Source organism: Stenella coeruleoalba (genome assembly GCF_951394435.1).
Source record: "Stenella coeruleoalba genome assembly, chromosome: 3".
In the NCBI taxonomy this organism is placed as follows: domain Eukaryota; kingdom Metazoa; phylum Chordata; class Mammalia; order Artiodactyla; family Delphinidae; genus Stenella; species Stenella coeruleoalba.
The window spans coordinates 126,713,854-126,741,195 of record NC_137148.1 but is presented as its reverse complement, the minus strand read 5'-3'; the positions used below and the strand labels follow the sequence as shown (position 1 = coordinate 126,741,195).

Here is a 27,342-nt window from a genome sequence, read left to right as displayed (position 1 = left end):
GTACGTAAATAAGTGAAAAACAGTTTGGCATTTTCTGCCAAGATTCGTGATGTTCATCCCTGAGACCCAGGTACTGAGGGTAGTGCTTCCCAGGACTTTACACACATGACACACAGAAAGTGGTGATATTCCCACAGTGCGCCAGGCTGAATGAATCATTTGTTGCCAGAGGCCATAGGCCCAAAGTCCCTGCATGGCCATCCCACAAGGACAAGTGGCCTGTAGCCCATCCTCTGTCTTCCAGCGCCAGAGTGAGCTGGACAGCTGGGCCCTGCAGAGACGTTTGCCTGTATGATGTGTTCATAAGAACGTTCATAGCAGTGTTGTCCATATTATGAAAGAACTAGAAACAACCCAGTGTCCATCAGGAACATCATAGACAAATAAATGCATAGGGGTGTATTTACAGAGTCCCAAAATGTGCAAACCTAAACCACGTATTGCTTAGAGTTACAAAGTTAGGTAAAATTATGAGGGTATCAAGGATGGGAATGACATGAGGTGGGGGAGGAAGGAGATAAAAGCAGGAGGGACACACAGGGAGCTTTGGAGGGATTGGCAATTTGCTGCTTTCGTTCTTAACTTTAACATTTGATCTCAAAAAGTTGTATTTTCAGTTGAGTTGGGGGCTGTCAGCACTCCAGCCCCCTCTCAACTCCCCGTCCCCCAAACCCGCTTGTCTTGCAGGGGCTGGGGACTCGGGACAACACCCTGATCCGCATCATGGTCTCCCGCAGTGAGCTGGACATTCTCGACATCCGGGAGATATTCCGGACGAAATATGAAAAGTCCCTGTACAGCATGATCAAGGTGAGGTGCTCACGGGGGTACAGAGAAGGCTGAGGAGCTCTCCCAAGAGAAAAGGCACTGTCCTGGAAAGTTGGGCATCTCATGGGGATTCCAGGAGCCTCAGCCTGTGGCACCTTCAGGAAATTTAAGGCAGCTCAGCAGAGGAGCAAGTGTCCAGGGTGCTTGTAAGACCTGAGGCACCTCTTTAGAGGAAGGCAGGGCGGGGCCATGAAGAGCATGAAGTTGAATCCAGGTTGAGGGCTCCATCCCTAGGGCAGTGAGAGGTCAGCCTCCTGAAGGCAGCAGGAGGCACTGAAGAGCACAAAGGAGGGTTTATTTGGGACCTGTTGGCCCTGGGCCGGGCAATGACTCTGGGCTGTCCAGCCCACGAGACTGGAGACAGGAGACAGATGCAGAGCTGGTTGAGTTCTCCTTGTTTCAGGTGAGTGGGATAAAGCTTTCTGAGTTCAAGCTGAGCTCCCCAAAGTGTGTTTCTTTTTTTTTTCTTTATAAATTTATTTATTGATTTACTGATTTTTGGTTGTGTTGGGTCTTTGTTGCTGCTCGTGGGCTTTCTCTAGTTGCGGCGAGCGGGGCCTACTCTTCGTTGCGGTGCTCGGGCTTCTCATTGCGGTGGCTTCTCTTGTTGCGGAGCACGGGCTCTAGGCACACGGGCTTCAGTAGTTGTGGCTCACGGGCCCTAGAGCACAGGCTCAGTAGTTGTGGCACATGGGCTCAGTTGCTCCGCGGTATGTGGGGTCTTCCCGGACCAGGGATCGAACCCGTGTCCCCCGTATTGGCAGGCGGATTCTTAACCACTGCGCCACCAGGGAAGCCCCCCAAAGTGTATTTCTAAATAGGAATTGTATAGGCATTGTGGGCAAAAATGTCCCATGGAAAACGTTTGGGAAAAGGTAGAATAAGCAAAGATAAGTCAGCTTCTTTACCTCAGCACTTCTCACAGCCTTCACTTTAGTATGTCCATTACGAGGCTCCAAGAGGGATGTGGAATGTGCCGTGTCTATCAACTGTACATTTGTTTGTTTGGTTTCGGCACTCCCAATGTTTTTGCTCAGGGAGCCCTATCTTATGGACTATTTCATGTGGGAGAGCACGGCTGGGGCTTATCTGGTGGCAGGGGTGTGCTGAGGCCAGCTGTCTGGGGAAGGCATCTCTTCTTAATTCCACGTTCAGTAAAGGCATATCGGTAGCTTGGAATTGTCCATTGGAGGTATTTACACCATGGAAATTGGCAAATGCTACAAATCAGGGCTTTTTTTTCTTTTTTTCCCAGAGAGCCAGTTGTTACTACTTACCAGTACACCACTTTTTGGTCTCAGCCACCTCCAGACAGGAGGAGAGTCAGGGCTGCTGTGAATACGTGGACAGCCTCCCCCTGTTTGGGGGAGAACCTCCCCTCCTTGTCTGAGAGGATCCCAGGGCTGAGTGAGAGGTAACCTTTCTCTGTCTTTCTCCCCAGAACGACACCTCTGGCGAGTACAAGAAGACTCTGCTGAAGCTGTGTGGGGGAGATGATGAGTAAGTGACCAGCCGAGGGCTGGAGGGCGTGGCCTCGGGCGTGGCCGCAGTCGTGGCCGGTCAGGATTCTCTTGGCCTCATCTGGATGGATGGGTGGATGGATGGATGGATGATGGATTGAATGGGCTTGGGGATTCCCCGAAGGTCAGAGCACCACACAGGTGAAAGTCTGCGTGTCCATGTATGTGCACATGAGTGTGGTCTTCCATACATGGAGACGTCTACTCCTGTGAACTTGGAAATCAGCCTGGGGGTGTGGACCAGGAATCAGAATATGAGGGTCTAGGCCCTGCTACTTTCTTCACAGGTGCTTCTCGGTTTCATCATCTGTTAAATGGAAAAAAATACAGATGCCTGCTCTGACTCCTTGTTTATTCAGCATCTCTATTAAGTACTCTCCATGTGCAGGCATTGAGGGGAAGCACAGTGATGATGCCTCCGGCCTAGAAAAGCATACAGACCAGGGTGTACGTACATGATGGGGAAGTATACGAGCCTCTGAGAGCCCTCAGAGGGTGCACTATGCCAGACAGGGCGGGGAAGCTCCTGGAGACAATGAGGCTGAGATGCAAGGAGGAAGGTGAAGAGGTGAAGACAGGGCCTGGAGGGAGAGTGTTTGGGGTGGAGAGAGGGCCTAGAGAGGAGAAGGCACAGCCTGGTTCATTTATGTAGCTGAGGTCACACTTCTGTAGCATGCTGGGGAGAGATGAGGCTGAGAGGTGGGCAGGGTCTGGGGCCTCTTCCTGGCACACGAACCTCACCTAAGGGTAGCAGAGAACCAGCCATCGGAGGCGTTAAATTGGGGCGTGACTTGACCAGATTTGGGTGCTAGGAAAGGAGCTACAGGTACTCTGATTTCCCTTCTCTGGGGCTTCTAATGATCCAGTTAAGTAGGGAATACGAGAGCCTCCCGTTTACCTTTGTTAAGCGCCTTAGGGGCTGATTCAGTTCAGCAGATATTTACCTGGCAACTAATAAACCGGGGTGCTTGGCAGAAGGAGAGGTAGAGATGGCGTGGCCCTAAGCTGGTCATGGAAGTGTCTGAGAGGGGAGACTTGGATAGAAGTCACTCAGATTATAAAGAGGAAAGGGGAGGTTGAGGGACTAGAGAAATCATCTCCTGCGTGGGGCCTGGTGCCAGGAAGGCTGCTGCTCAGAGCCAGCATGGTGGGGGGGGGGGGTCGCCAGAGAGGGTAGAAGGTTCTCAGAGGTGGAGGGAGGGCTATGGTGAATGGGTGAGGCCCAGGCTGCAGAGAAGGGAAAGCCAGATGGATTTACTTAAAGTGTGTGTGCATGAGTGTGTGTGTGTGTGTGTGTGTGTGCGCGCGTGCGTGCTTGCGTTGTGTGTGAGTGTTGCCCACGATGACCTTCCCTCCTGTCCTCTCCCTAACACCCTCCGTTCCAGTGCTGCTGGCAAGTTCTTCCCGGAGGCAGCGCAGGTGGCCTATCAGATGTGGGAACTTAGTGCAGTGGCCCGAGTAGAGGTCAGACCCTCCCCCCACCCCGCCTGCTTGACCTCTTGACCACAGTTTCCACTCTTCTGCTCGCACCTTCCTGCTGCTCTGGTTGGCACCCAGCTGCCCCCTGGTGGCCAACCTGAGACATTGAGTCTCACGTCTTGAAGCTTCCTGTTCTCCGCGGAGTGATGGATGGGTGGGTGGGCACTCTGGTGTTGGCACCTGATTCCTGCGTTCACCTCTCACATGCTGGGGGGTGTTCTGCCCCACTAACTACTAACAGACCTTGCCAAATGGAGACCTGGTTGGTTCAGTAGCGGGGCCTGTCCCATCCTAGGTCCGACAGTTGGGTTTTGGAGGCATGAAAACTGAGAACAGCTGGGCACCCCTGGGTGCACTGGGGGATTCTTGGTCATCCTGACCATCCTCAGACCCAGGGTCCACACAGGGCAAGAAGGAAAGCTTTCACAGAAGTACTCAGGGCAAACGCATCCAGGGACTGGTAGCCCTTGGCCCCTACGAAAATATTTGGAACCTAGGACTCTATTACTCACTCGCTAGCTACCTTTGGCGGGTCCCCACCTCTCTCTGTCTCCATCTCTCAGACGAGGCTGTTCGACATGGCAGTCTGGATGCCCTCCAAGGGCTCTTGTGCTCTGATGTTATAGGACGGCGTTTCCCCAATCATAAGGCAAGAGCTGTCATTGCAGATGATGTTAAGTCATATGAGAAATGAATTGCGTTTTTCTTCTGGGGAGGGGGACCTCCATGGCATTAAATAACCCTGAGTCCACATAGTGAGAAAGCTGCCCCACTTCACTTTCATCGACCTTATTGTTAATGTCAAAGAAGGAGTCTCAGTTTGGTGCCACGGCTTTGCCATAGTCGCTAATTTCCCCTTTTCACAAAGAGCTGAGAGAGCTAGCTTCAGGTTCACAGCTGCTGGCAAGCAACGGTGTCTTGTTAAATTAGGTGGTATTTGAAAACATGTGTTTTGTTTTTATGACATGTATTTTCATGGGTTATTATCAGTTTATGGCACATGACACCAACTTTCTATTCATGATAGTGATATAAAATTATTTTCATTCATTAATTCATTGAGCAAATTTTTTTTGAGAGCTTACCCCTGTGTCAGGCACTGCTGCAGGCTCTTGGGGTATATCAAAGAACGAAATGGACCAAAATCCTTGCCCTTTAGGCATATTTAAATACCCTTCAAAATGAATGCATTTAAATAAAACAGAAAAGAAGCTGAATTAAGTTAAAATATTAAGAAATAACATAGGGTGTACACAAATATAGAAAACATTATGAAGTCATTCAGGAGTGACTGAAATTTGGGCAACTCTGTTCTGGTATTTCAGAACATTTCAGTTGCCTTTTCAGGGAGAGTGTTTCTCTAAGAGGCAAAAAGACCTTGGCAACAGGGCAGGGTTCCGAGGGACTGGGTTCCAGTGCAGCTGGGCCAGAGCTGACTCCTGGGGCAGGAGCCCGGCCTCTCTTCCCCTGACAGCACTTGACCTGCTCCCAGGCCTGGGTCTGTCGCTCTCCTCCCTCTCTCAGCTCTAGGGCAGGGGTCTGTCTGCTGTGCCTTCACCCCCGCCTCTTTCCCCCCAAGCTGCTTGGTTTGGGGCTCATGGGGAAAAAGCCTCCCCTCCCTCGCATGCTCCTTTCTTGGCCTGGCCCCCGGGGGGCCTCCAGGCACCTGCTGAGTCACTTTCTGCTTCTTGCAGGTGAAAGGAACTGTGCACCCAGCTGGTGACTTTAACCCTGACACAGATGCCAAAGCCCTGCGGAAAGCCATGAAGGGACTTGGTAAGGGGCACGTGAAAGGGACCAGGTTGGCCTCTGGAGCAGCAGGGGTGGCAGGTCTGGCAATGGGCCTGGCAGGGGCAAGAGCTGAGGCCTCAGACTGGGATCTGCAGGATGATGAGCCCTTTATTTGCTTTGAGTCTCCACCACCCTGGAGCCTCCAGCTCCCTAGGTCTAGGGAGGAGAGGAGTGAGGGCGTTTGTAAGGAACATTCCCAGAGACCAAGGTGCTCCCAGGCCCTGGTATAGAAAAAAGTACTAGGTGATAAGGCTGCGTTTTTGCTCTGGCTTTGCTGCGGACTCACTGTGTGACTTTGGGCAAGTCCCGTAACCCACCTGGGGGTCTCAGTATCTCCGTGCATAAAATAAGGGATGTGGACCCTGTAACCCAAGAGGCCATTTCTGGCGTGGGAACACCCCCTGCTGGTTGCCCACATCCAGGCCTCCGTTTGGCTTAGATGAGAAGAACCACCTGTGGGTGGGTGGCCTGTCCTCAGGAAGGCCAGCGGGGACAGCGCATCTGGGTTTGGCTTCCATTGCCCTTTCTCCCCCGTCTGTCTAACAGCACCTCCCAGGGGACCTTGGGCTAAGTCTTTTACCTTCTGGGCCTCATTTTCATTTGTCTCATGGGAATAATATCTACCAAGCATATCTAGGACTGTAAGATGACAGGGGTAAAAATGCTCTTGAAAGATAGAGTCCTTAATAAATAAACAAATAAATAAAGACAGAGTCCTGTGCCAGGTCTGAGGTTGATAGCATTGATCTGAGGGGCAGGAAATGGTACCCTGATGCCTTCCAGAGTCAACCTGCTGTGGTTAGAGGGACTTGGGGTCCAGCTTTCAGGGCGTTACAGAGAAAGGACGCAGGGTCCCCAAAAGGACTTAGGTTGTCAGGTTGGAAGGATCCCTTAGTAACCCCTCCAGCTCTTCGTGAAACAGAAGGGGAGGGGACTTGTCCAAGGGGATGGCCATTGCCAGAGCTGGGACTAGAACTCAGAAACCCTGGCTCTCCACCCAGTGCTCTCTGCTCCCCCAAGGGTCTTTGTTTCCTCAACTACTGACACAGCAGAAAGAAGTGCAGAAGGAATCCAGGGGAAGTTAGTGTCTTGGGCCAGAAGCAAGGCTCCTGCAGGGACTTGGGGGCATAAGACTGCCTATCTTGGCCTCTACCCTGACAAAAGTGGATGGGGCCCATCACTGGGGGAGATGGGGGAGCTGGGCCAAGGCCTTCCTCTGAACTGTGGTTTTGGGGACTCAGGAACTGACGAGGACACCATCATTGACATCATCACGCACCGCAGCAACGCCCAACGGCAGCAGATCCGCCAGACCTTCAAGTCTCACTTTGGCCGGGTAAGGGCCTCAGCCTGGGCCCTGGGCCCCGCATCCACGCTCCTCCTTGGAGGGAGCTCGGCCTGTCACAGCCAGCTCTGCACCTGGGTCTTCATGGCAGTGGGACCCCCCGCTGTGGCCACGTGTTCTTGGAGTGTCTCCGGCACTGGATTTGGGCTGCCTGCACACACACCTCTCCCTCCCACTGCACCCCGGGTTCCTTGTGGTCAGGAACACGTGTGTGACTGGCTCCACTTAGAGCTTCGATCAGGGATATGAGTTGTGTTAGTGGCATGTAGTTTTGGCTGACCAGTTTCCCCAGGATGGAAATGGCACTGCCCTCTTTCCTTCTCTGTCCCCTGCCTCCAAGGAGAACAAGCAGGTCTTCCTCCAGCTTGGTTTTTTTCCCCCACCCTCTTTGGCTTCCTCAAAACAGTGAACCCAGTGTCAGCCAAGACAGACACAGGCTCCCACGATCCCTGCATCCACGTGGAGCCCCCGTCTCCTCCTTCCACGTCTCCTCCCTGTTCCAAGTCACATGTGGGCAAGTGCTGATGTTGGCGTGACCTTGGTTCTGCTCTCTGCAGGACTTGATGGCTGACCTGAAGTCTGAGCTCTCTGGAGACCTGGCGAGGCTGATTCTGGGGCTCATGATGCCACCGGCCCATTATGATGCCAAGCAGTTGAAGAAAGCCATGGAGGTAAGGTGTGGGCACCAAGGGAGTAGGGTCCAGTCTCTGTGGGTGACACAGGTACTCCTCCCAAGCCCAGGTGTGTTGGGTGTAACTCCTTGGTAGCGCCCCTCCCACACCTATCCTGGGCTCAGTGTCTTAGCTCAGTTCCCTGTCTCATCAACCCACAAAGGCAAGGCCTCTCTTTTGTCCCCATTTTACAGATGAGGAAGCTGAGGCTCAGAGCTTAAGTTACTTGGTTAAAGTCATAGCACTAGGAAGTAGCAGAGCTGGAATTTGCATCGAGTCTGTCTGATTCGAGTGCCTGACTTGACAACCACATGAAACCACTAGAGTTTTCGGCTCCTTAAGGATTAAGAGGAGAGCAGACATTCCCTGGGCAAAGCAAATTGAGATTATTGTCCTTTTAAAATTCCTGGACAAAAAAAGGAATGACTTAAAAACATGGAATTAGGAGAAGGATGGGGCTAGACCATGGATCTCAGAACACTCTGAGGGTAAGGCTGTCCTCATCACACACCGGCTTTTAATAAAGAGACTGTTGAAGCTTTCCTTCAGGTCAGAGAACCCAGAGACCAGTTGACCGCTGGGCAGTAACCTCCCAGGACAGAGACACGTCTTACCTTTTTTTATAGCCGTTGCCCCAGCAGTTTGCACAGTGTCTGGCACATAATGGGTGTTTAATAGATATTTGAATCCGTCAGTCAGCCAGTCTTGTCTGCCTCCCTTCCCTCCCCCAAGGTGGAGACCTTAGAATAATAGGTTCCTCAGCTGCCTCAGTCCATGTATCGTCCGTCAAATCCAGATGTAAACAAATGCACCTTGTTGTTTTCCTTAAAGCACGGAACTTGTTGTTTTCTCCTGACAAATATGTGTTCACCATGAAAGCTTGGGAAAACATACACAGAGCAAAAAAGAAGAAAATAAAAATCATCTGTGATCCCTCACCCACCCAGAGACCGCAATCACTGTTACACTGTGATGCATGTCCTCTGTCCTTTTTATGTACTTAGATATAAATATTTATATTCAGATATGTATGCATCTAAGCATTTTTATACACACACACACCCCCATATCCTGTATATTCTTTGCTTTTTAAAATTTTTGGTCCAAAGCACTTCTCATGGGAGGTTCTGGAAATCTTTACAAGCTAGTATGGTCCCTTGATTGTGCCAAGGTCTGGTCTGGGGGCCACATCTGAGGGTAAAAAGAAAATTAGGGAAGGCTTGGTCTGAGCGTTGACCTCCTGTGTGGTTTCTTGGAGCAGGGGTCTCTTTGACCTGGGCCCGTCGGGCCTCTGTACGGGGGTCGGGGCTGTGGTTCAGTTCCTCTTTGCCTTGACCTTCTAGGGAGCCGGCACAGACGAAAAGGTTCTCATCGAAATCCTGGCCACTCGGACCAACGCCGAAATCCAGGCCATCAATGAGGCCTATAAGGAGGGTGAGTGTGGGAGGCCTGGGGCCAGTGCCGCTGGGAGGTGTGGGCGGAAGAGCAGGTCCCCCAGCTCCTGGCCTCACCCTACAGCCCTGGCCCATCTCCCTCCTCTCAGGCCACGAGGCTTTAATAAGCCCGTTGGGTGTGCCCAGCCCTGTATCTGGGAAAAGGGTGCCCCAGACGGAGTCCCAGCAGGACAGAGGCCTGGAGGTAGAAGAGGGTTTGACTGGGAGTGGGAGAGAGAGCACCCAGGCCACTGGAGAGAGAGGGTGGCTTCATGGGCGTTTGGCCTGTGCAGTCACACAGGCCCCACATTCAGAAGGCCCTGTGCCTGGTTACATGCTTTGCTGTCACCGTCTTGAAATTTTTAATAAATTTTTAACAAATGATCCCATATTATCCTGAAGAACCTTGCGTGTCAGTCAAAAACGTTTTAAGCATTTTCTCTTCTGAGCAGCTTTAAAATGGTAGAGTCTTTGAGCAGGGAAGTGACATGATCAGAGCTGTGCTTTTGTGTCCAGCAACTGCCATGCAGAAGCGAAGGTAGGAAAGAGAGTGAAGACAGAGAGGCTGTTGTATGGGAGGGGGGAGAGGCACTGAGCCCTCAGCAGGGGCAGGAGCAGAGGGAGATGATGGACCGATGGGCACATCACTGTCAAAATCAACAGGAGCGTAGCTGGATGCCCCCAAGAGCCAACTACAAACTCCTTCATCTCCACCACCCCACCAGCACTGCTCTGACTTCAGTCTGCCCTTCTAGGACCCCTTCCCCATCCCATGTCCTTCTTGGCCAGCAGGTGCCCACACCTCCTTTCTCTGTCTCAGACTATCACAAGTCCCTGGAAGACGATCTGAGCTCAGACACGTCCGGCCTCTTCAAGAGGATCCTCATCTCTCTGGCCACGGTGTGTGAATTCACGGCCCCAGGCCTGCTTGGCCCTCTGGGGCCCTGGGAGGGGGGGAAGGGTTGCTGCAGGGAAGGGCAGGGAGTTAGGAGTCCACTCCTGATGAGAGGATGTCTTCCCCTGCTGCCTCCTCAGAGTCTTACCACTGAGGCAGTTACTACTTGTGCAATGCCTTCTCCATTGTTCACTTTTCAAAGCTGGCTTAGTGCCCCCTTCTCCAGGCAGCCTTCCCTGATTGCCCTCAACCTGGCTTTTTGGGCCCCCAGCTGACAGGACAAAGCCATGTAGGTGACCTTTCCCTGTGTCATCATCCAAGAGCTTCTGTTACCATGTCTTGAATTCTCGCAACCCAGGCGCCAGGCCCTGATGCACAGTTATGGCAAGCTCAGTGTGTCTGAGTCAGGCATTGGGCTAAGCGCCTTCCCGATGTTTGTGGTAATGCTCATGACTGCCTACCTTATGAAGGCAGGTTTATTGTCCCCATGTTACACATGAGGGAGAGGATTCAGAGAGGTGAGTGGCTGAGCAAAGTCCTGTGGCTACTGAGGGACAGGGAGGGTGGATGTTTGGAGGCTGAACTTTCTTACTGGTCCTGCTACAGGGGAACCGTGAGGAGGGAGGAGAAGATCGGGACCGGGTGCGGGAAGATGCCCAGGTGAGACACCCCACCCCATCCCCCGCCCAGTGACTCCAGCTGACATCTGTCCATGCCAGGCCCTGGCTATCTGGGAGTGGGGAAGGCATCTGGCAGGACATGGCTGGTGTGACCGGCTACACTTAGACTTTTGGCCTCTGCACCTCTCCACCCTTAGAAGTGAGACTAGGACACTTTCCAGAACTTTCAGAGAGAGGCTTGGGAGGGTGGTGCTGATTCTACCGACATTCCCTATGTGAAGAGTAGAGCTTGAGCCCTAGACCCTCAGAGCTAGAAGGAACCTATGGATGGTCCAGGTCAGGCCCCTCATGTTACAGTTGGAAAATGGAGGCCCCGAGAGCGTGAATGGCTTCTGAAAGTCACACAGCAAATCAGTGGCCCAGGTGGAATTGACCCAGAGGGCGCTGGTCTGGGAGCTTGCTGGGAAGGGGGCCTGAGTGCTAAAGGTCTCAGTTTATTATCCATAAAATGTGACCAAGTCGAAGAGAATGTCCTGGGAGACCTAGAAAGGGAGTTCATCGAGGGCTGGGGTCTTTGTTTTGCTCACTGATGTATCCAAAGTGGCACATGGTTGGTACTCAATATATATCTGTTGTTAAGTGAATAGGGGGGCAGGGGGTTCTATAGGGTCTCCTGGATGCTCTGCTGCTACCCTGCTTCTAAGGCTGATGAGCTTGAGGTCTGGAGATGGCTTCTCATGGAGGCTGGACAACCCCAAATCCATTGTCCCTCTGGGTCCCCATGGATGGGGAGTCCCTGTTGAGGCCATCTGCACTGTCCCCACTCACCTGTGCCTTTTTCCCGGCATCCTCTGGCCCGGCCCAGGTCCAGGGGTCAGGCATAGATACCACAGCCAGTGTTTCCAGCCCCCTTCTTTTACAGTTGGTGGGTTGAAAAGAGCCCTGATAGACTGGGAGTCAGGGCAGCAGCCCTGTTCTGAATTCTGCCAGCAGAGGTGTGAAATGTTACAGCACCCTCTGAGCTGAAGAATCTGTACCTGTAACCCGACAACTACAGAACTATTACAGTGTGTACTGAGTAGGATGCTGAGGCTATTTCATACTTTGGTATGACCCCATTTTCTTACTGGAGGAAAAATGAAGCCCCTTACCTATCCAAGGATACAGTTTGTAAGTGGCCGAGGTGTGATTTTAAGCCGGGCTGGCCTGACTCCAAAACCTGCACTTAATACCATTTAATATCCTCCAGGACCCAGTATAGTAATTTCCCTGCAGCTTCCAAAGCAGGTAGCTGCTGATACCTAGTTTTCCTGCCCCTTGTTTGGAATACAGTTGTCAGAAGCTGCAGGGTTCCATTCAGATAAGGTATTCCAAATGTGTTATAGATATGTTTGGGGGGGCTAGCCTGGGAACCCAGTCTAGGGAAGCCCCCCACCAGACTGGCTTGCTGAGACCACATTTCATCCCCTCATTCAGCAGGTATTTATTAAGTACTGCTGTGAGCAGCCCCATTGTGCCGTTAAGGGTCTTTGAACCTGGCTTTCTCCTGAAAGCTCAACCCAAATCCATCCATCACCCTGAAATTCATCCTCCGGGGAATTCTGCTTGGTGCCTGGTCCGCCTAGGAGGCTATGCTTCTAGTTGCTGCCAGCAGGGGGCAATGGTGGGCCTCGCTGGCAGCTACTTTTCAGGAGAGAAGCCGGGAGAGAGAACCTGGGTGGAGTCAACCAAGGGAGCCAGAGCCAGACCCCGCCCAACTCAGCTGCTTCTCCAGATTCACAGTTGCTAGACCCTGATCTTAATGTGGACTCATTTCCTTATAGCTAGAAATATTTTGTTTCTCAAGTAATACATATTATTTTGTAGAAACTTTAGAAAATAGACAAGCAAAACCAAAAACAAAACCCCATAACCTACTACTAATAATAGCTATTTTAGAATATATTATTCTAGTTGTCTTTTTATGTATTTATAAAAATGGATTCCTGATTTATAACAGTTAAAAATGAGTATTCTGTGAATACGGTAACATATTTTTTAAAAATCAATAGCATCATTTAATGGCTAAATACTTAAGAATCTACCAAACTTCTTTTAAAAAGCTCTCTCCCTGGCAACCAACTCTCATCACATTCATGATTGTTTTCCTTAGAATAGATTTCTAGAGGTGAATTGGGAATGCTGGAGGAAAATGTATACAAAAATTGAAGGCATTTCACATGCAGAGCCAAGGTCCCCCAGAAAAATAATGACATTAGTGCTTGACGGTGTGTGCTTGCTGGTTTTACACCTCCTCCTTCCCAGGCTCTCACTCTGGGCATCGAGAACAACCTCAAGCTCTTGGAAATCTGGGTCTGTTATGATCAGGTGACATATGGCCAGTGTTTACCTGTTGCCCCACAGTATTGCAAGTAGCTTGCCCTTTACTCTCAGTGTTCCAGTGTGAGCAGTAAATCATGTAAATAATCTAATTATTATAGACCCAGAGTGAAATGAAAATTGTAGCCATTTTTAGATAATTCAATCTCCAGGTTATTTTTTAATATAACAGCTTTATTGAAATATAATTTGCATACTATCTATTGACCCATTTAAAGAATACAATTCGGTGGTTGCTAGTGTCTTCACAGACTTGTGCAACCATCACCACAGTAATTTTAGAACAATTTCATCATCCTAAAAAGAAACCCAGTACATATTGTGGTTCCTCTCATTTCCTCCCAACCCCCCAGCCCTAGGCAACCACTAATCTACTTTCTGCCTATATAGATTTACCTATTCTGGACATTTCATATAAATGGAATCCTACAATATACGGCCCTTTGTGGCTACTTTCTTTCACTTTATTGTAATGTTTTCACAGTTTGTCCATATCATAGTATATATCAGTACTTTATTCTTTTCCAATGCCAAATAATATTTCATTGTATGGATATATTACTTTTTTTTTTTAACCTCCATTCATCAGCTAATAGGCATTTGGGTTGTTTCTAGTTTTTAGCTATTATGAATAATGCTACCATAAACATTTGTGCACAAGTTTTTATGTGCATGTATGTTTTCATTTCTCTTGGGTGTATGTCTACGAGTAGAATTGCTGGGTCATGTGGTAACTCTAACTTTTGGAGATTAATTTTGGCATGAAGTGGCTCAGCTAATAAGGAAAAGCTTTTGTGTTGAATATCTGGAAAATTATTGTAGTTACCCACTGCATTTTTCATATTACAAATAGGATGGTCTTCAAGTGCTTTGAAAAAACAAATATATCTGGGGGTTCTTCTCATCCAAATAAGTAAAGAATCTTGACACTTTAGATTCCATTTTGTTTAATTTTTTAAACATCTCCCTCTTTTTAATAGCAATACTAGACTTTTTAGCATAACTTTTAAAAAAAAACCTGTGGTAAAATACACGTAACACATTGTACAATTTACCATCTTAACCTTTCTGAAGTGTACAGTTCATTGGCATTAAGTACATTCACGCTGTTGTGCAGCCGTCTCCACCGTGCATCCACTGATCTCTTCATCTTGCAAAACTGAAACTCTGTACCCATTAAACAGCAACTGCCTACTCCCCCTCCCCCCAGCCCCTGGCAACCACCATTCTGCTTTCTGTCTCCATGAAGTTGACTACTCTAGGGACCTCATATATTTGAAATCATACAGTATTTGTCCTTTTGTAACTGGCTTATTTCACTTAGCATAATGTCCTCAAGGTGCAACCAGGTTGTTTTTAATATGGAAAAGTGTAAATAAAAACCAGAAGCATCCCATAATCCTAGTAGCTCTGATAACTCCTATTTGACTTAAAAAAAAAAAAAATTAACGTATTTGCATGTTGAAGAAATGTAAACATAAAATTTCAGGAAAAATAAAACAAAATGCAAAAGCTCTTCCCCCCAGTCCTTCTCCTTGAAGGTAACCGCTGTTAACAGTATCTTGACTACCCCTCTAGCACGACTTCCCAATAAATATGAAAGAGTGAGCATACATTTATCTTTTCTCATCTAGATAAAAGGAACACTTACACACAGCATGCTGTACTTTACTTTTCTGCTTAATTTAAATGGAAACTCTCTCCTTATCAGCCCTGTAGACCAGTCTGATTCTTTTTACTCGCTGCGTGGATTTCCATTACTAAATGAACCATTGCCTGTTTAACAAGTGATCTAGTGATGGTTTCCAGTTTTTCTCTATTACAGTGAACAATATCTCCAAAGACTTCTGCTGGTTTATTTGTAAGAGAAATTCCTAGCCACGTGTAGTCGCTTGATCAAGCGGTGTGTGCATTTTGAATTTTGATAGACATTACAAATTTATTTAATGCAAAGGTTTCTAAAGCCCAAGTCTACTGAGATGTTTATAAAGAGGATGATTTCAGTCTGCCCAATAGAATAAAGTAGTTGGCAGAGTTTCGGAAAAAAAAAGAAAAGGCAAAACTCAGTCTGGGGTACACAGGACTGGCTATATTCTGTTCCCAGGCCCTGCGAGTCACAGCTATTTGCCTAACAAAGTAGTGTCCTAACCTCAGAATTTTGTGTTCAGCATAACGTGATGATGAAAATTCACCCTTGTAAGATGACTTGAACAACTGGCATCTTCCACCTGATCGGCTGCACGTCCCCTCCAGGCCTCAGCTTTCCTGTCTCCTGTCTGTAACATGAGGGGGTAAATGACAGGTCTCCTAAGGACCCTTCAACTCCGAGTGTGGTAAAAGGTGTAGGAAACAGGGCACGTCTCACGTCGAACTTCTCGGTGGCTCTGAGGAGCCTCCCTAGGTTGCCAGGCGTGAGGGGTAGAGTGTCCTGTCCTGTGCCCTCCTCTTACCCCTCCAGTAAACACGTTTCATCGTGAATTCCCAGACCTGTCCTCATTTTGAGCTCCAGCCCAAAGGTCAGGGGAAGGTGCCTCCTCCCAGCCCCTTCCCTGCCCCCGACTGTGGGACCTCTGCCACCCTGAGCCAGGCTCCCTCACCTGCACCCCAGGGCCCCCTCTCCGGGCCTCCTCTGACTCTTGCCTTCCCCCCTCTCTCTCCTGTCTCCTCCTTGCTCTCAGGTGGCTGCTGAGATCTTGGTAAGTGCCCGGTTCTTCACGTGGATTTTAAAGGTCTGAGTCTGGCTGTGCCTCTGGGCGGAGCTGAGGGGCAGAGTCAGGCAGTGATTTGGGGGCGTGCCCCCCAGGTTCTCTCTCTCCCCTTCAGGGCCTCCACAGAACCCCGGTGGGTGACATATGGGCCAGGCGAGTGTTTCCCAAAACTTCACTACCCACCATCTGCCTGATTTGTGCTACATACCACCAGATGTGAATAATTTTCTTTAAATGGACTCTTTTTATTTTAACCCAAAATGAGTTATTTTAAAGGAAATTTCATATCGATGTAAATAGAACTGATAGCTGGCTAGAAGATCACTGTGGAAGCCTACATATGTGATGTGTAAAAATATGTTTGCCTGTTTACCCCACTTGGAGAAACACTGGCTAGGCCATTTTTCCTTGCACACGTGCACAGACACACTTCCCCAGAGGGGCTTTCAGAGGGGTTTAAAGATGGAAGGAGAAGTCTGAGTGTCCATGCCCAGTGCCTGTTTGCCCCTCCCCTGGGCCCAGTCCCGTGACCCTGAGGCCAGGGTGGAAGTGCTCTGTGCTCAGCTCCTCTGGGTGAGTCCACGGGGTCTCTGGGAACTGGAGCGGGGATGTGGAGTCCGAGGAAGAAGGAAGGGGCCAACGTCAGCCTCCTTGGGTGGCTGAGTTAGCCCAGCTTCTAACTGCCCTCGGCCCAGGCAGACATGAAAGTGAATAACAAACGAGGCTTTCTCGTGTCTTCCCTCTCAAATTCTCTCCCCGACCCCGGCTCTGCAGGAAATAGCAGACACGCCCAGTGGAGACAAATCTTCCCTGGAGACACGTTTCATGATGATCCTCTGCACGCGTAGCTATCAGCACCTCCGGAGAGGTGAGGCCTGACTCCCTCCCCCTCCCAAGTCAGCAGGAAGACCCCCTAGTCTTGACAATAGGAGCTAGTTGCCCACGCACCCACTCCTTACCCCAGCAAGGGAGTGTGGTGGCCAATGGGGACCGGGAGCCAGGTCTAGTCCTGGCTCTGCTGCTAACGGCATCATTCAGCCTCGGGCCAGCTCTCTTCACCTCCTTTGGGAAGCATGTGGGATGCCTGGGATAAGAGATGGCAGGTGGCTTTTCCCTCCAAGGCCAACTCCAGTGGATTGGTAGTGGCTGCCTAGAATGCTGCGTTGAGGATTCGAAGGTTCTGTGTCATGATTCTTTGGTAACGTCTGCCAGGAGCGAGGCGGTGAGGGGTGATGATGACACAAGGACCATGTACACACACCAGGCTGCCAGGTGCACAGGGCACACCCGTATGTGGCGGCCCTGACACTAGGTGATGATGAAGTGCCCTTACCACTCAGACATGGACGTTTTGACACGCGTATGCCTGGCACTTGCCAGTAAAAGTGCTTTCGCACAGTGACTAAAAGAACGGACTCGGGAGCTGGAATGCCTTCATTCAGATCTCCCACTTATCAGTTGTGTGACCCTGGGCAAGTTACTGAATATCTGTGCCTTACTTCCCTTACCTATAAATTGAGGATTTTAATTCTACCTCACATGACTGTTGTGAGAGTACAAAAAATAAATACACAAAAAGCACTTAGCACCTGGTAACTTCCTTAGTGTTATCATTGTGATTACTTACATGAGTCTCTATCCCGACTTCCCTGGTGGTCCAGTGGTAAAGACGCCACGCTTCCACTGCAGGGGACACGGGTTCAATCCCTGGTCAGGGAACTGAGATCCCGCATGCCTCAGCACAGCGAACAGACAAACAAACAAAACAAACCTCTATCCAGGAGGAAGGGGAGGCCCAGAAAGGGGGAGGGGTTCACCCCAGGTCAACTTGATGAGCTTGTGGCAGAGCTGTGAATAGGACGCATGCTCCTTCTGCTACCCATGCCTGGGTTCCTGGAACTTGTCCAAAGCTCTGGGGCACTGTCTGACTTGATAGAGATTTGGCTCTGAGCTCAAGGCAGCCCTGAGGTCAGAACATCCCTTCCACAGCAGTCCTGACCAATGCATTTAGGTCTGGGCTGCAGCCATACCTGCTGCTGCTGGGTGGGTTGGGGAGGGGTGATCTTCCCCCCTTCCTCTGAGTCAAAGCTCACCTCCCACCTCCGGGGCTTCTCTTGGGGCCAGTCTTCCAGGAGTTCGTCAAGATGACCAACTATGACGTGGAGCACACCATCAAGAAGGGGATGTCCGGGGATGTCCGAGATGTGTTTGTGGCCATTGGTAACTGGTGGGGACCAAGGGAAGGGGCTGGGGGGCACAGGGAACATGGCCAGATTCACTGGATGAGTGTGGCCTCTATAGTTTCCTAAGCTACTAGTACTGGAAAGTAAGCACTGCCACTCCTTGGGCTCTGCCTGTGTGTGATTGGCAGGATAAGACAAGAACGTGTTCTGGGTTGCAGGGCAGGATGAGGAAACAGTGCTCTCTGGGGAGGTGGCTGGGAGGGTGATGGCCAGGCTGGGTAGGGGGTGCAGTGTCCTGCAGGACTTGGGTGTGTACACACACACACATACACACACACTTACCTTTCCCTCCTCCCAGCACCTGGATCTCTTTGGTTACTCTCTTATTGTATAATTTGAGTTCTTGCCTTTGAAGAAGTCTTTCCCCTTTTGGATCTCAGTTTTTCCATGTGTATAAACGGATGAGTAGATATGAGCAAAAGTCAAACTTGTTTTTCTTAGTATTAGTGATTAGCAGCGTCTTATTTATGATTACAAAATGCATGGTATTGACACACATTTGTTTTTCATCTTACCTGGAGGTGTCAGTGGAAGGTTTTCACATAATTGCCTTCAATTACAGGATGCATCTTGATTTCAGGGACTTCAACTTCGAGGAAAAGGTGTTTTAGAACAGATGGAGCAGAGGTGTTATTGTTGTGATGTTATCATCTAACTTTCAGTGGGTCTTTACCACCTGGGAACGATACCTAGGAGGCAGAATAGCATAGTGAATCCAGGTAGAGTCCCAGCGGTGCCACTTACTATCTGTACAGTTACATCCATTGGCAAGTCACAGAAACCCCATGCCTCAGTTTTCCTCCTCTGTAAAGTGGATGTGATCATAGTACACAGATTTAAATGAGTTAATTATACAACACTTAAAAGCATCGCCCCCTGGCACATAGAATGCACTGGATGAAGGTTAGCTTCTATTATTATTTCCTGCCAGGCACTGTGTGAAGCCAGTTGCACACAGCTTTGGTTGAATCCTTACGAGGTGCTTTTATCTGCTTATTTTACAAAGTGGGGCACTGAGGTTCAGAAAGGTTACATGTCACTGGTGGAGGCAGGACTCACACCAGGGGCCGCCCGAGCCCAAAGCTCACGCTAGGATTAATCACCAGAGTAATTGGTCTATGGAGACACGTCTAGACCTCTTTTTCCTCGTGTTTCTCCCTCTGTCCTCTCTCCTCCCACCTAGACCATGTGTATGCGCGTGTGCACGAGTGTGCGTACCGACACACCACTCCAGCTCATTCCATCCCACGGCAGGCCCCGGGGTCCTCAGAGGCAGGTGGCGGGCTTCAGGTTCTGGAGAAGGTTTTCGGGGACGGTTGCAGAGGATGGAAGTTCCTGCCCAGTCTGCTCCTTAACCACACTGACTGAGCCCCAGGCTCCCAGTCAGGGCAGGCTCCTCGGGGGAGGTGATGGGACTGGGGTTGTGGATTCGGGAGGTAAAGTAGTGGAAGGCAGACAGCAGACTTCTTACCAGGAGGACAGAGGCACAAAGGAATTCACAGAATGTTCAGAGAATGGGCAACAGAGACAATGAGAGAGCAGAGGCAGGCAGGAGCTTTGATTTTCAGGCCAAGGAGCTTAGGGTTTGTCTGGGAGGTGGTAGGGAGCTACATAAGGACCTGGGAAGGTGGGTATGTAATGTGATCTTTCCCACGGTTCCCGAGCCTGCTGCAGGGGAGGGTACAGGCTTGTCTCCTGCATGACTGTGCCCTTGGGATGCACAGCTCCAGCCTCTCGCCCCCTGCCTTCCTGATAGGGATACTTTTATATCCCGAGTCATTCTGGCTTTCTGGTCCTGGCGTCTGATTCCTCCTCCTTAAGCTATCTGAGACACCCTCCCGCCCCCCCGTGAGCTCTGGAGCCTTGAAATCCAGCAGCTGCTGAGGACTAGAGACCCCCAGGCCTTGCGAAAGTGTGGGAGGTTGTTAGGCAGGCAGTATCTGGGGTAGGGATGGGGGCTGCCAATGGGGCAAGAGTGGGCAACACTCAGCCCTAGAGATTGGCACCGTGCCCTAAATTATACTGACAAACGTTCTTTGGCATATTTCAATCAGTAGTTCTCAAACATTAGGCTGCACCAGAATGGAGTGACCAACCATCTGGGTTTGTGCTAAAACCAGGAATGTCCCAGGAAAAGTGGGATGAGTTGGCCACCCACCGTCCGAGTTGCAGATTCAGCACATCTCGGATGGGGCATGAGCATGTGCATTTCTACCAAGCTCCCAGATGATGCGGATGCCTTCCAGGAGCTATACTTTGAGAACTTCTGCTTGAAATATTTCTTGAATCTGGGTCTCTAGGGTAGACCCAAAACCTGAGTTTTAAACAAGTTCTTCTTTGATTCTGATGCCCTTACGAGTTTGAGGCCCTGTACCTTGGGTTCACGAGTGGTTTCTTCCCTTTGAGTCCTCTACTAGCCTTAGTTAGCTGCAAGCACCTTAGCAGGAAGCGAGTTGCAACCCAGTGAGAGCCAAGTCTAGGGATGAGACAGAGGAGGCAGCGTCAGGAAGAGGGAATGAAAAGTGTCAGGCCCTGGATATGACCCTGGCGTTGGCAACGATCCTAGGCCCAGGTTGCGGATAGAGGAGATGCTACTTCTCTAGCAGCAGTAGCAGCCCATGGTCTGGGCACATCTCCTCTGACCAAGTTCCCTGCATCTCTTTCCTCTTCCTACCAGTTCAAAGTGTCAAGAATAAGCCTCTCTTCTTTGCCGACAAACTTTACAAATCTATGAAGGTAAGAAGACTTGTCTGTTCGTTTCCCTTCGAGCACTTCTGCCCCCACAAACACAGATGTGCGCCATCCCCTGGATCAGGAATTGTGTTTGTTTCCGCCCATTTGATAGGTATCGGCATCTGCCTCGTGCCTGGTTCTAGGAGAGTAGTCCTCAACCAGGGTTTACGTTGCCCCCCGGGAAACATGTGACAATGTTCAGACTCATTTTGGTTGTCACAACTTGGGGAGTGTTGCTTTTTGCATCTGGTGGGTAGAGAGCAGGGACGCTGCTAAACATCCTACAACGTACAGGACAGATCCCCGCAACAAAGAACGATCTGGTCCCAGGCGCCAAGGTTGAGAAACTTATTCTGGGGACTCAGGGCTGAAAAGGACAGTCTCTGCCCCTTGGAGCTCACATTCTAGCAGATGACACAGTGTCTCCTATGACCAACGATCACGAAAGGAAGCAAGTGCTCAGCTCTGGGACTAGCCCTGGCTTCCTGAAAACCCAAGCCACTCTGGCCACCCTCTCAGCCCAGCAAGTGGAGTCTCAGCTGCTGACAGAGCCTGCGCAGGCAGTCTGGTGGGAGTGAGCCTGAGAGCCCTGTCAGCCTGCTGTCCACAAACATGACAGCCGTCTCTTGAGCCCCCGCCGTGTGCCGGCTCTGATTCCTCAGCTGGTGTTCAGAGCTCCTTGGGGAGCAGAGGTGGGCCTTGGCTGCCCGTGTATTCCATGTCCTGTGTCTGCTCCTTGGGCCCTGTATTAGTTTCCCAGGGCTGCTGTCCCAAATTAAGTGACAACAGAAATGTATTCTTTCACGATTCTAGAGGCCAGAAGTCCAAAATGAAGGTGTTGGTAGGACTGGTTCCTTTTGGAGGCCCTGAGGGGGAAACTCTCCCATGCCTTTCTCCTAGCTTTGGGTGGGCGTCTGGAATCCTGGTGTTTCCTGACTTAAGCATGAGTCCCTCCAGTCTCTGCCTTTATCTGTGTGTATGTCCATGTGTCCTCTTCCTGTAAGGACACCAGTCATTGGATCTAGGGCTCACCCAAATGCAGTATATCCTCAACTGATTACATGTGCTAAGACCCTATATCCATATTAGATCACCTTGTAAGGTTCTAGGTGGACATGAATTTGGGGGGCACACTATTCAACTCATACAGGCTGTTCTTGCCTCTGTCTGGCCAGTCCTGGCACAGGGGAGTTTGAGTCAGGACTGTTTGTGGAAGAGGGAGGCAGGATGTCCCATCCTGGTTTTGGAGGGAAAAGGGAGAGAGGCAGAGGGACACCCATGAGTTCCTGCCTGACCTAACCCCATTTCTCCTCCTGCCCTGTGTTTCTCCCTGTCGCCTGGCTCCACCAGGGTGCTGGCACAGAGGAGAAGACCCTCACCAGGATCATGGTCTCCCGGAGTGAGATCGACCTGCTCAACATCCGGCGGGAGTTCATTGAGAAATATGACAAGTCTCTCCACCAAGCCATTGAGGTGAGGGGCGGGGTGAGAGGTCAATGGGGGAGCGGTGAGTATCAGATGCTTGAACATAGATTAGAAGTCCTTTTTATTCCCAGAATGTTACCTCTTAGAACAGCCAAGATGTTGCTAAATGAGAGGAGACCTGCCTCACTCTTCATACCAAAATAGATTTCAGATGGATGGATCAAAGGCTTATAAAGATTTCCAAATAAAACAAGAGTCTTGGGTCTTCCCTGGTGGCGCGGTGGTTGAGAATCCGCCTGCCAATGCAGGGGACACGGGTTCGTGCCCCGGTCAGGGAAGATCCCACATGCCACGGAGCGGCTGGGCCCGTGAGCCATGGCCGCGGAGCTTGCGCGTCCGGAGCCTGTGCTCCGCAATGGGAGAAGCCACAACAGTGAGAGGCCCACATACCGCAAAAAAAAGAGCCTTTTTTTTTTGGCTTTTTAAAAGCAATTTTATTGAAGTGTAATTTAAGTATCATAAATTTTATGAAATTTACTCGTTTAAGGGCCTCAGTAATTTTTAGTAAAGTTAATGAGTTGTACAGCCTTCACCACAATCCAGTGTTAGAACATTTTCATCACCCCACTGATGTCCCTTGTACCTGTTTACCTATTTCCACCCCCAGCCAACCTACAAGTGACTTTCTGTCTCTATGGATTTGCCTTTTCTGATTATCTCATGTAAGTGGAATCATGTAATATGTGATTTTTTGGATCTGACTTTTTTCATTTATGAAGCCCATTTCTTTGATTTTGGGGACTGACCAAAATCTGAAAGTTTGATGCTATACTTGGTTGACAAGACCATGAGGAAGCTCACAGGCAGTCTCATACAGACTTGGTGTAAATGTAACTTGGTAGCACATCTTCGTTATTTTTTTCTTCCGGTTTTATTGAGATATAATTGACATATAGCATTATATAAGTTTAAGGTGTACAGCATGATGATTTGACTTAGATACATCATGGAGTGCTTATCACAATAACTTTAGTGAACATCCATCATCTTGTATAGATGCAAAATTAAAGAAATAGTAAATTTTTTTGTGTGTGTGATGAGAACTCTTAGGATTTACTCTCTTAACTTTTATATGTAACATACAGCGGTGTTAATTATATTTATCATGTTGTACATTACATTCCTAATACTTATTTGTCTTATAGTTTGTGCCTTTTGACCGCCTTCATCCAGTTGCCCCTCCCCCACCCCCTACCTCTGGTAAACACAAATCTGATCTCTGTTTCTATGAGTTTGTTTGTATGTTTGTTTGTTTTTGAAGTATAATTGACCTACAGCACTAGGTTAGTTCCTGTTATACAACATAGTGATTTTTTTCTATGCATTTCAGAATGATCACCATGATAAGTCTAGTTACAACGTGTCACCATACAAAGATAGTAGTTGTTGACTATACTCCCCACGCTGTACATTTCATACCCATGACCCACTTATTTTGCATCTGGAAGCTTGTGCCTCTAATCTCCCTCACCTTTTTCTTTCCTCCCCCTACCAGCTCTCCTCTGGCAACCACCTATTTGCTCTCTGTATCTATGACTCTTTCTTTTTTTCTTATGTTTGTTCATTTATTTTGTTTGTTAGATTCCGAGTATAAGTGAAACCATACAGTATTTCTCTTTCTCTTTCCTACTTATTTCACTTAGCATATGTTCTAAGTGAACATATGGCAAAGATTTCGTTTTTTTATGGCTGAGTAATATTCCATTGTATGTATATACCACATCTTCTTTATCCATTCATCAATTGATGGGCACTTGGGTTGCTTCCATATCTTAGCTATTGTGAATAATGCTGCTCTGAACATAGGAATGCATATATCTTTTCTAATTAATATTTTTGTTTTCTTTGGATAAATACCCAGGATTGAAATTGCTGAGTCATATGGTAGTTCTATTTTCAATTTTTTTTTTCACATGACAATTAAAAATATGGTGACTTTATTTCTATCTTCTTACAGTCCCCAGTATCACATCTGGTAAGAATCTTCATATCTGTAACACAAAAATATCTCAGAAAGCATGTTACAAGACAGTATATATAAGCAACAGTTTGGCAGAATTCTAGTTCATATCCCCCACCCCCCCAAACATTTTTTTAATTCAAAAATGACACTTAAGTTTATCTAACATATGTTCTACTTACTACTTAAAATACCATGCTCTAGTTAAATAATTCATCAACAACACTGTATACAAATAAAATATTACACAAAATATATTTAAGAAAATGTTTTGGTATTTGATCTGAATAATAAATAAAAACACAGGCACTTCTACACTGAGACAGGAAAGCAGTCACTACTCAGGATAATAATTTTGTATAAGCAATGCGTAACCATATGGCAAGAATAGAATTCTGCAGTTTTAAACTGACAAACCACTGATAAAAAGGTCTGCCACTTCAATCTTTTCACTTAAAGTTCAAAAGTTACATATGCTTTCCTGGTTCACAATGAAAAATCAAAAACACAATATGGTTGCCAGGGTCAATTCAGTCTTCAGTTTGAAGATTATGGAATCATACTCATTATTTTCAAATACTGAAAAAGAGAGAACTATCACAACACCACCCAGCAAACCAAATACAAGATAGTTAAGCTTCCTCCTTATTATGACCATAAGACCATAACAAGATAAACTGGATGAATGTCACACGGTGATTCCCATTTTGCAAAACTGGTTGATTAGATTAACACAAGGAAATGTTGCAGTGGCAGGAAATTTTGAAAGAAGTCAAATTTCTCTAGACAATTTTTAAAAATTCATCCAAATTTCATGAAAACGTTATTCCATTCCACAGAAAGCACTGAGTCATACATAACAATGTCTTTGTAGCCAATAGGTTTATGAATACCTAAATTGCAGATAGTTCACTCATTATAATGGGAAATAGGGTTATCATCATGTGAGAGCAAAACAAAAATAAAACAAAGATAACACGATCAAATTCCAGAAACATGATTTCAGATGACAAGGGGGACAAGTTAGAAAACAATGACCACTAGCCAGCAGGAAGGGTCAGAACCATTCGTCCTGTCATATCCTACATAAACATTAGTGTCTTCTGCTTTCCCTCTTCAGAAAGTACTACACTGAAAGGTTTAGAGACCCTCATATGGATACTACCCATAAAGGCAATTTTGATGGTTTTACATAGAAATTACCTCTAATGTGAGAGAACATCACATGGGAACTATTCGAGATACATCTTTCTATGCAAAATTTAGTTTGTACATAATTTAACAACTTAAATAAGCATTTTGCAACCGAGACCAAATATCAATCATCTCTTGAGGTTTTCTACTATGTACCAACATCAAACCTACATAGGAACGAATGTTATTCCTGTTTTACTCTTCTATATCAAATGTCCTGAAGCCTTTGTGTTTCTCTGGAATGAGGCCGAGTTTCTGAAGGCACATTCCAGTATAAACAGCATCGATGGAGTAGAAAAGGACCTGGCCAGTTACATCGTATAGCCTCAGAGCCAGGTGGCTAGAGTAGAGGAATCCCCCTCCCCCTGCATAAGGCAGGTAGACGCCAGTGTAAAGAACTTCCAGGACGTAGTACTTCAGTTTCTTATCCTGACGGGGTCCAGCATTGGGAATCACATCACCTATAAACAAATCTTTGGCTTTGTTCTTGGATAAGCTATTCAAGTGATTCAGGATGTGACGGGTGTTCACAGAAACATCATCATCGCCCTTGAACTCAGCATTTGGGCAGGAAGTGCTCACCCACCTGAGAAGGAGTACTTCTTTCAGAGATAAATTGAAGAAGGTGTCTCTGTAGTTCCACATAAGAATGCCTTGGTGCTTCTCACTCTCGAATTTCAGCACATCTGAAAGGTCAGGATGGTTGTCCCCTGCAGGGGTCTGGCCCAGTAAGAAGACTCGCACCACTGTTTGGTTCCCCACATTGGTTTCTTTGCCCCAAGATTCCCAAATCGCTTGCCTTCTATCGAAATGTGAAGTAAGGGACTTAATCGCCAGCAATAAGAAGGGCTGCTTTGCGCACTTACCTGGTTGATCTATAAGCAGTGAATAATTTCAACATCTCAAATACAACAGAAAGTCTTTAAATCTGTCTGGCAAACTGTCGAAACCTGAAACTACTGACGTGACCCTCAGGTCAGGTTCACCATAATTCAGATGGCTTATGTTGGAAAATCCTTATGCTTCCCCTGTCTGGTTGGCTAACATGTTCAAAATGGGATTGTACCTCCTGTTCAGCTTTTCTTGTTCCCTGTTCCAATGTGCCTTGGGAGGGTCAGGTATCTTCCAGAGCTTTTCTTTGGGTATTATTACTTCCCCTCCCCATTTTTTTCTTGGCTACTGCTTTTGGAGACTGCCACGATCAAATAACTGAAGACATTTACCATCATACAGAACTGGTTAAATAAATTACAGTGTATCCGTATGACAGAGTACAGTACAGCCATGAAAAAGCATGAGGAGGTTCTATGTGCTGATTTGGGATCTTCTCTAAGTCAAAACTTATGGCCCAGAATAGTATGAATGCTCTGCAGAAAAGGGACATTATACATGTATACATATTTGTATATGCATATGGAAAAGCATTGCTAGAAAATCACACAAGTAAATACCACAGTGGCTACCTCTTGATTTAGGAAGTTAGGGGTTGGGGTAGGAGGGAGACCTATTGTATAATCCTTTGATTTGAATTGTTTACAACAATGATTTTTTTTTTTAAGAGGAAAGTTCCTCTTTTTTTATATATAACTTTATTTATTTACTTACTTACTTTTGGCCGCGTTGGGTCTTTGTTGCTGCCCTTGGGCTTTCTCTAGTTGTGGCAAATGGGGGCTACTCTTCGTTGTGGTGCGGTGGCTTCTCTTGTGGAGCACGGGCTCCAGGCACGCAGGCTTCAGTAGTTGTGGCACGTGGGTTCAGTAGTTGTGGCTCGCAGGCTCTAGAGTGCAGGCTCAGTCGTTGTGGCCACGGGCTTCGTTGCTCCGTGGCATGCGGGATCTTCCCGGACCAGGGCTCGAACTCGTGTCCCATGCATTGGTAGGTGGATTCTTAACCACTGCGCCACCAGGGAAGTCCTAATATATTACTTTTAATCATATATCAAAAATTACAGAAACAAAAAATATGAAAATGACAGGAGCCCTCTAAAAAGAGGGAGAAAGTCTGCTCCCTCCCCCCCATAGCCCTGTCGCATGCCAGACAATACAACATAAATCCAAT

The 27,342-nt window shown here is 48.1% G+C and overlaps 1 protein-coding gene and 1 pseudogene across 3 annotated transcripts in view; one reads left to right on the top strand and one right to left on the bottom strand.

Annotated features, from left to right (window-relative positions):
• Positions 1 to 27,342, top strand: part of ANXA6 (annexin A6) — a 52,717-nt gene that overhangs the window by 23,706 nt on the left and 1,669 nt on the right. Inside the window, exons 12-25 of one of the 2 annotated variants that reach the window (XM_079918410.1) lie at positions 688 to 810; positions 2,270 to 2,328; positions 3,734 to 3,812; positions 5,522 to 5,603; positions 6,860 to 6,954; positions 7,521 to 7,634; positions 8,978 to 9,068; positions 9,888 to 9,967; positions 10,569 to 10,622; positions 15,640 to 15,657; positions 16,444 to 16,537; positions 17,794 to 17,889; positions 20,590 to 20,648; positions 21,996 to 22,118. In XM_079918410.1, coding sequence (XP_079774536.1) covers positions 688 to 810; positions 2,270 to 2,328; positions 3,734 to 3,812; positions 5,522 to 5,603; positions 6,860 to 6,954; positions 7,521 to 7,634; positions 8,978 to 9,068; positions 9,888 to 9,967; positions 10,569 to 10,622; positions 15,640 to 15,657; positions 16,444 to 16,537; positions 17,794 to 17,889; positions 20,590 to 20,648; positions 21,996 to 22,118 — 1,167 coding nt within the window. The remainder of the gene's footprint in view (positions 1 to 687; positions 811 to 2,269; positions 2,329 to 3,733; positions 3,813 to 5,521; positions 5,604 to 6,859; positions 6,955 to 7,520; positions 7,635 to 8,977; positions 9,069 to 9,887; positions 9,968 to 10,568; positions 10,623 to 15,639; positions 15,658 to 16,443; positions 16,538 to 17,793; positions 17,890 to 20,589; positions 20,649 to 21,995; positions 22,119 to 27,342) is intronic. The other variant, XM_079918411.1, reaches the window with a different exon arrangement.
• Positions 24,303 to 26,622, bottom strand: LOC307184218 (N-acetyllactosaminide beta-1,3-N-acetylglucosaminyltransferase 2-like; annotated as a pseudogene). The gene has a single exon. The product of its transcript is annotated as an N-acetyllactosaminide beta-1,3-N-acetylglucosaminyltransferase 2-like (transcript).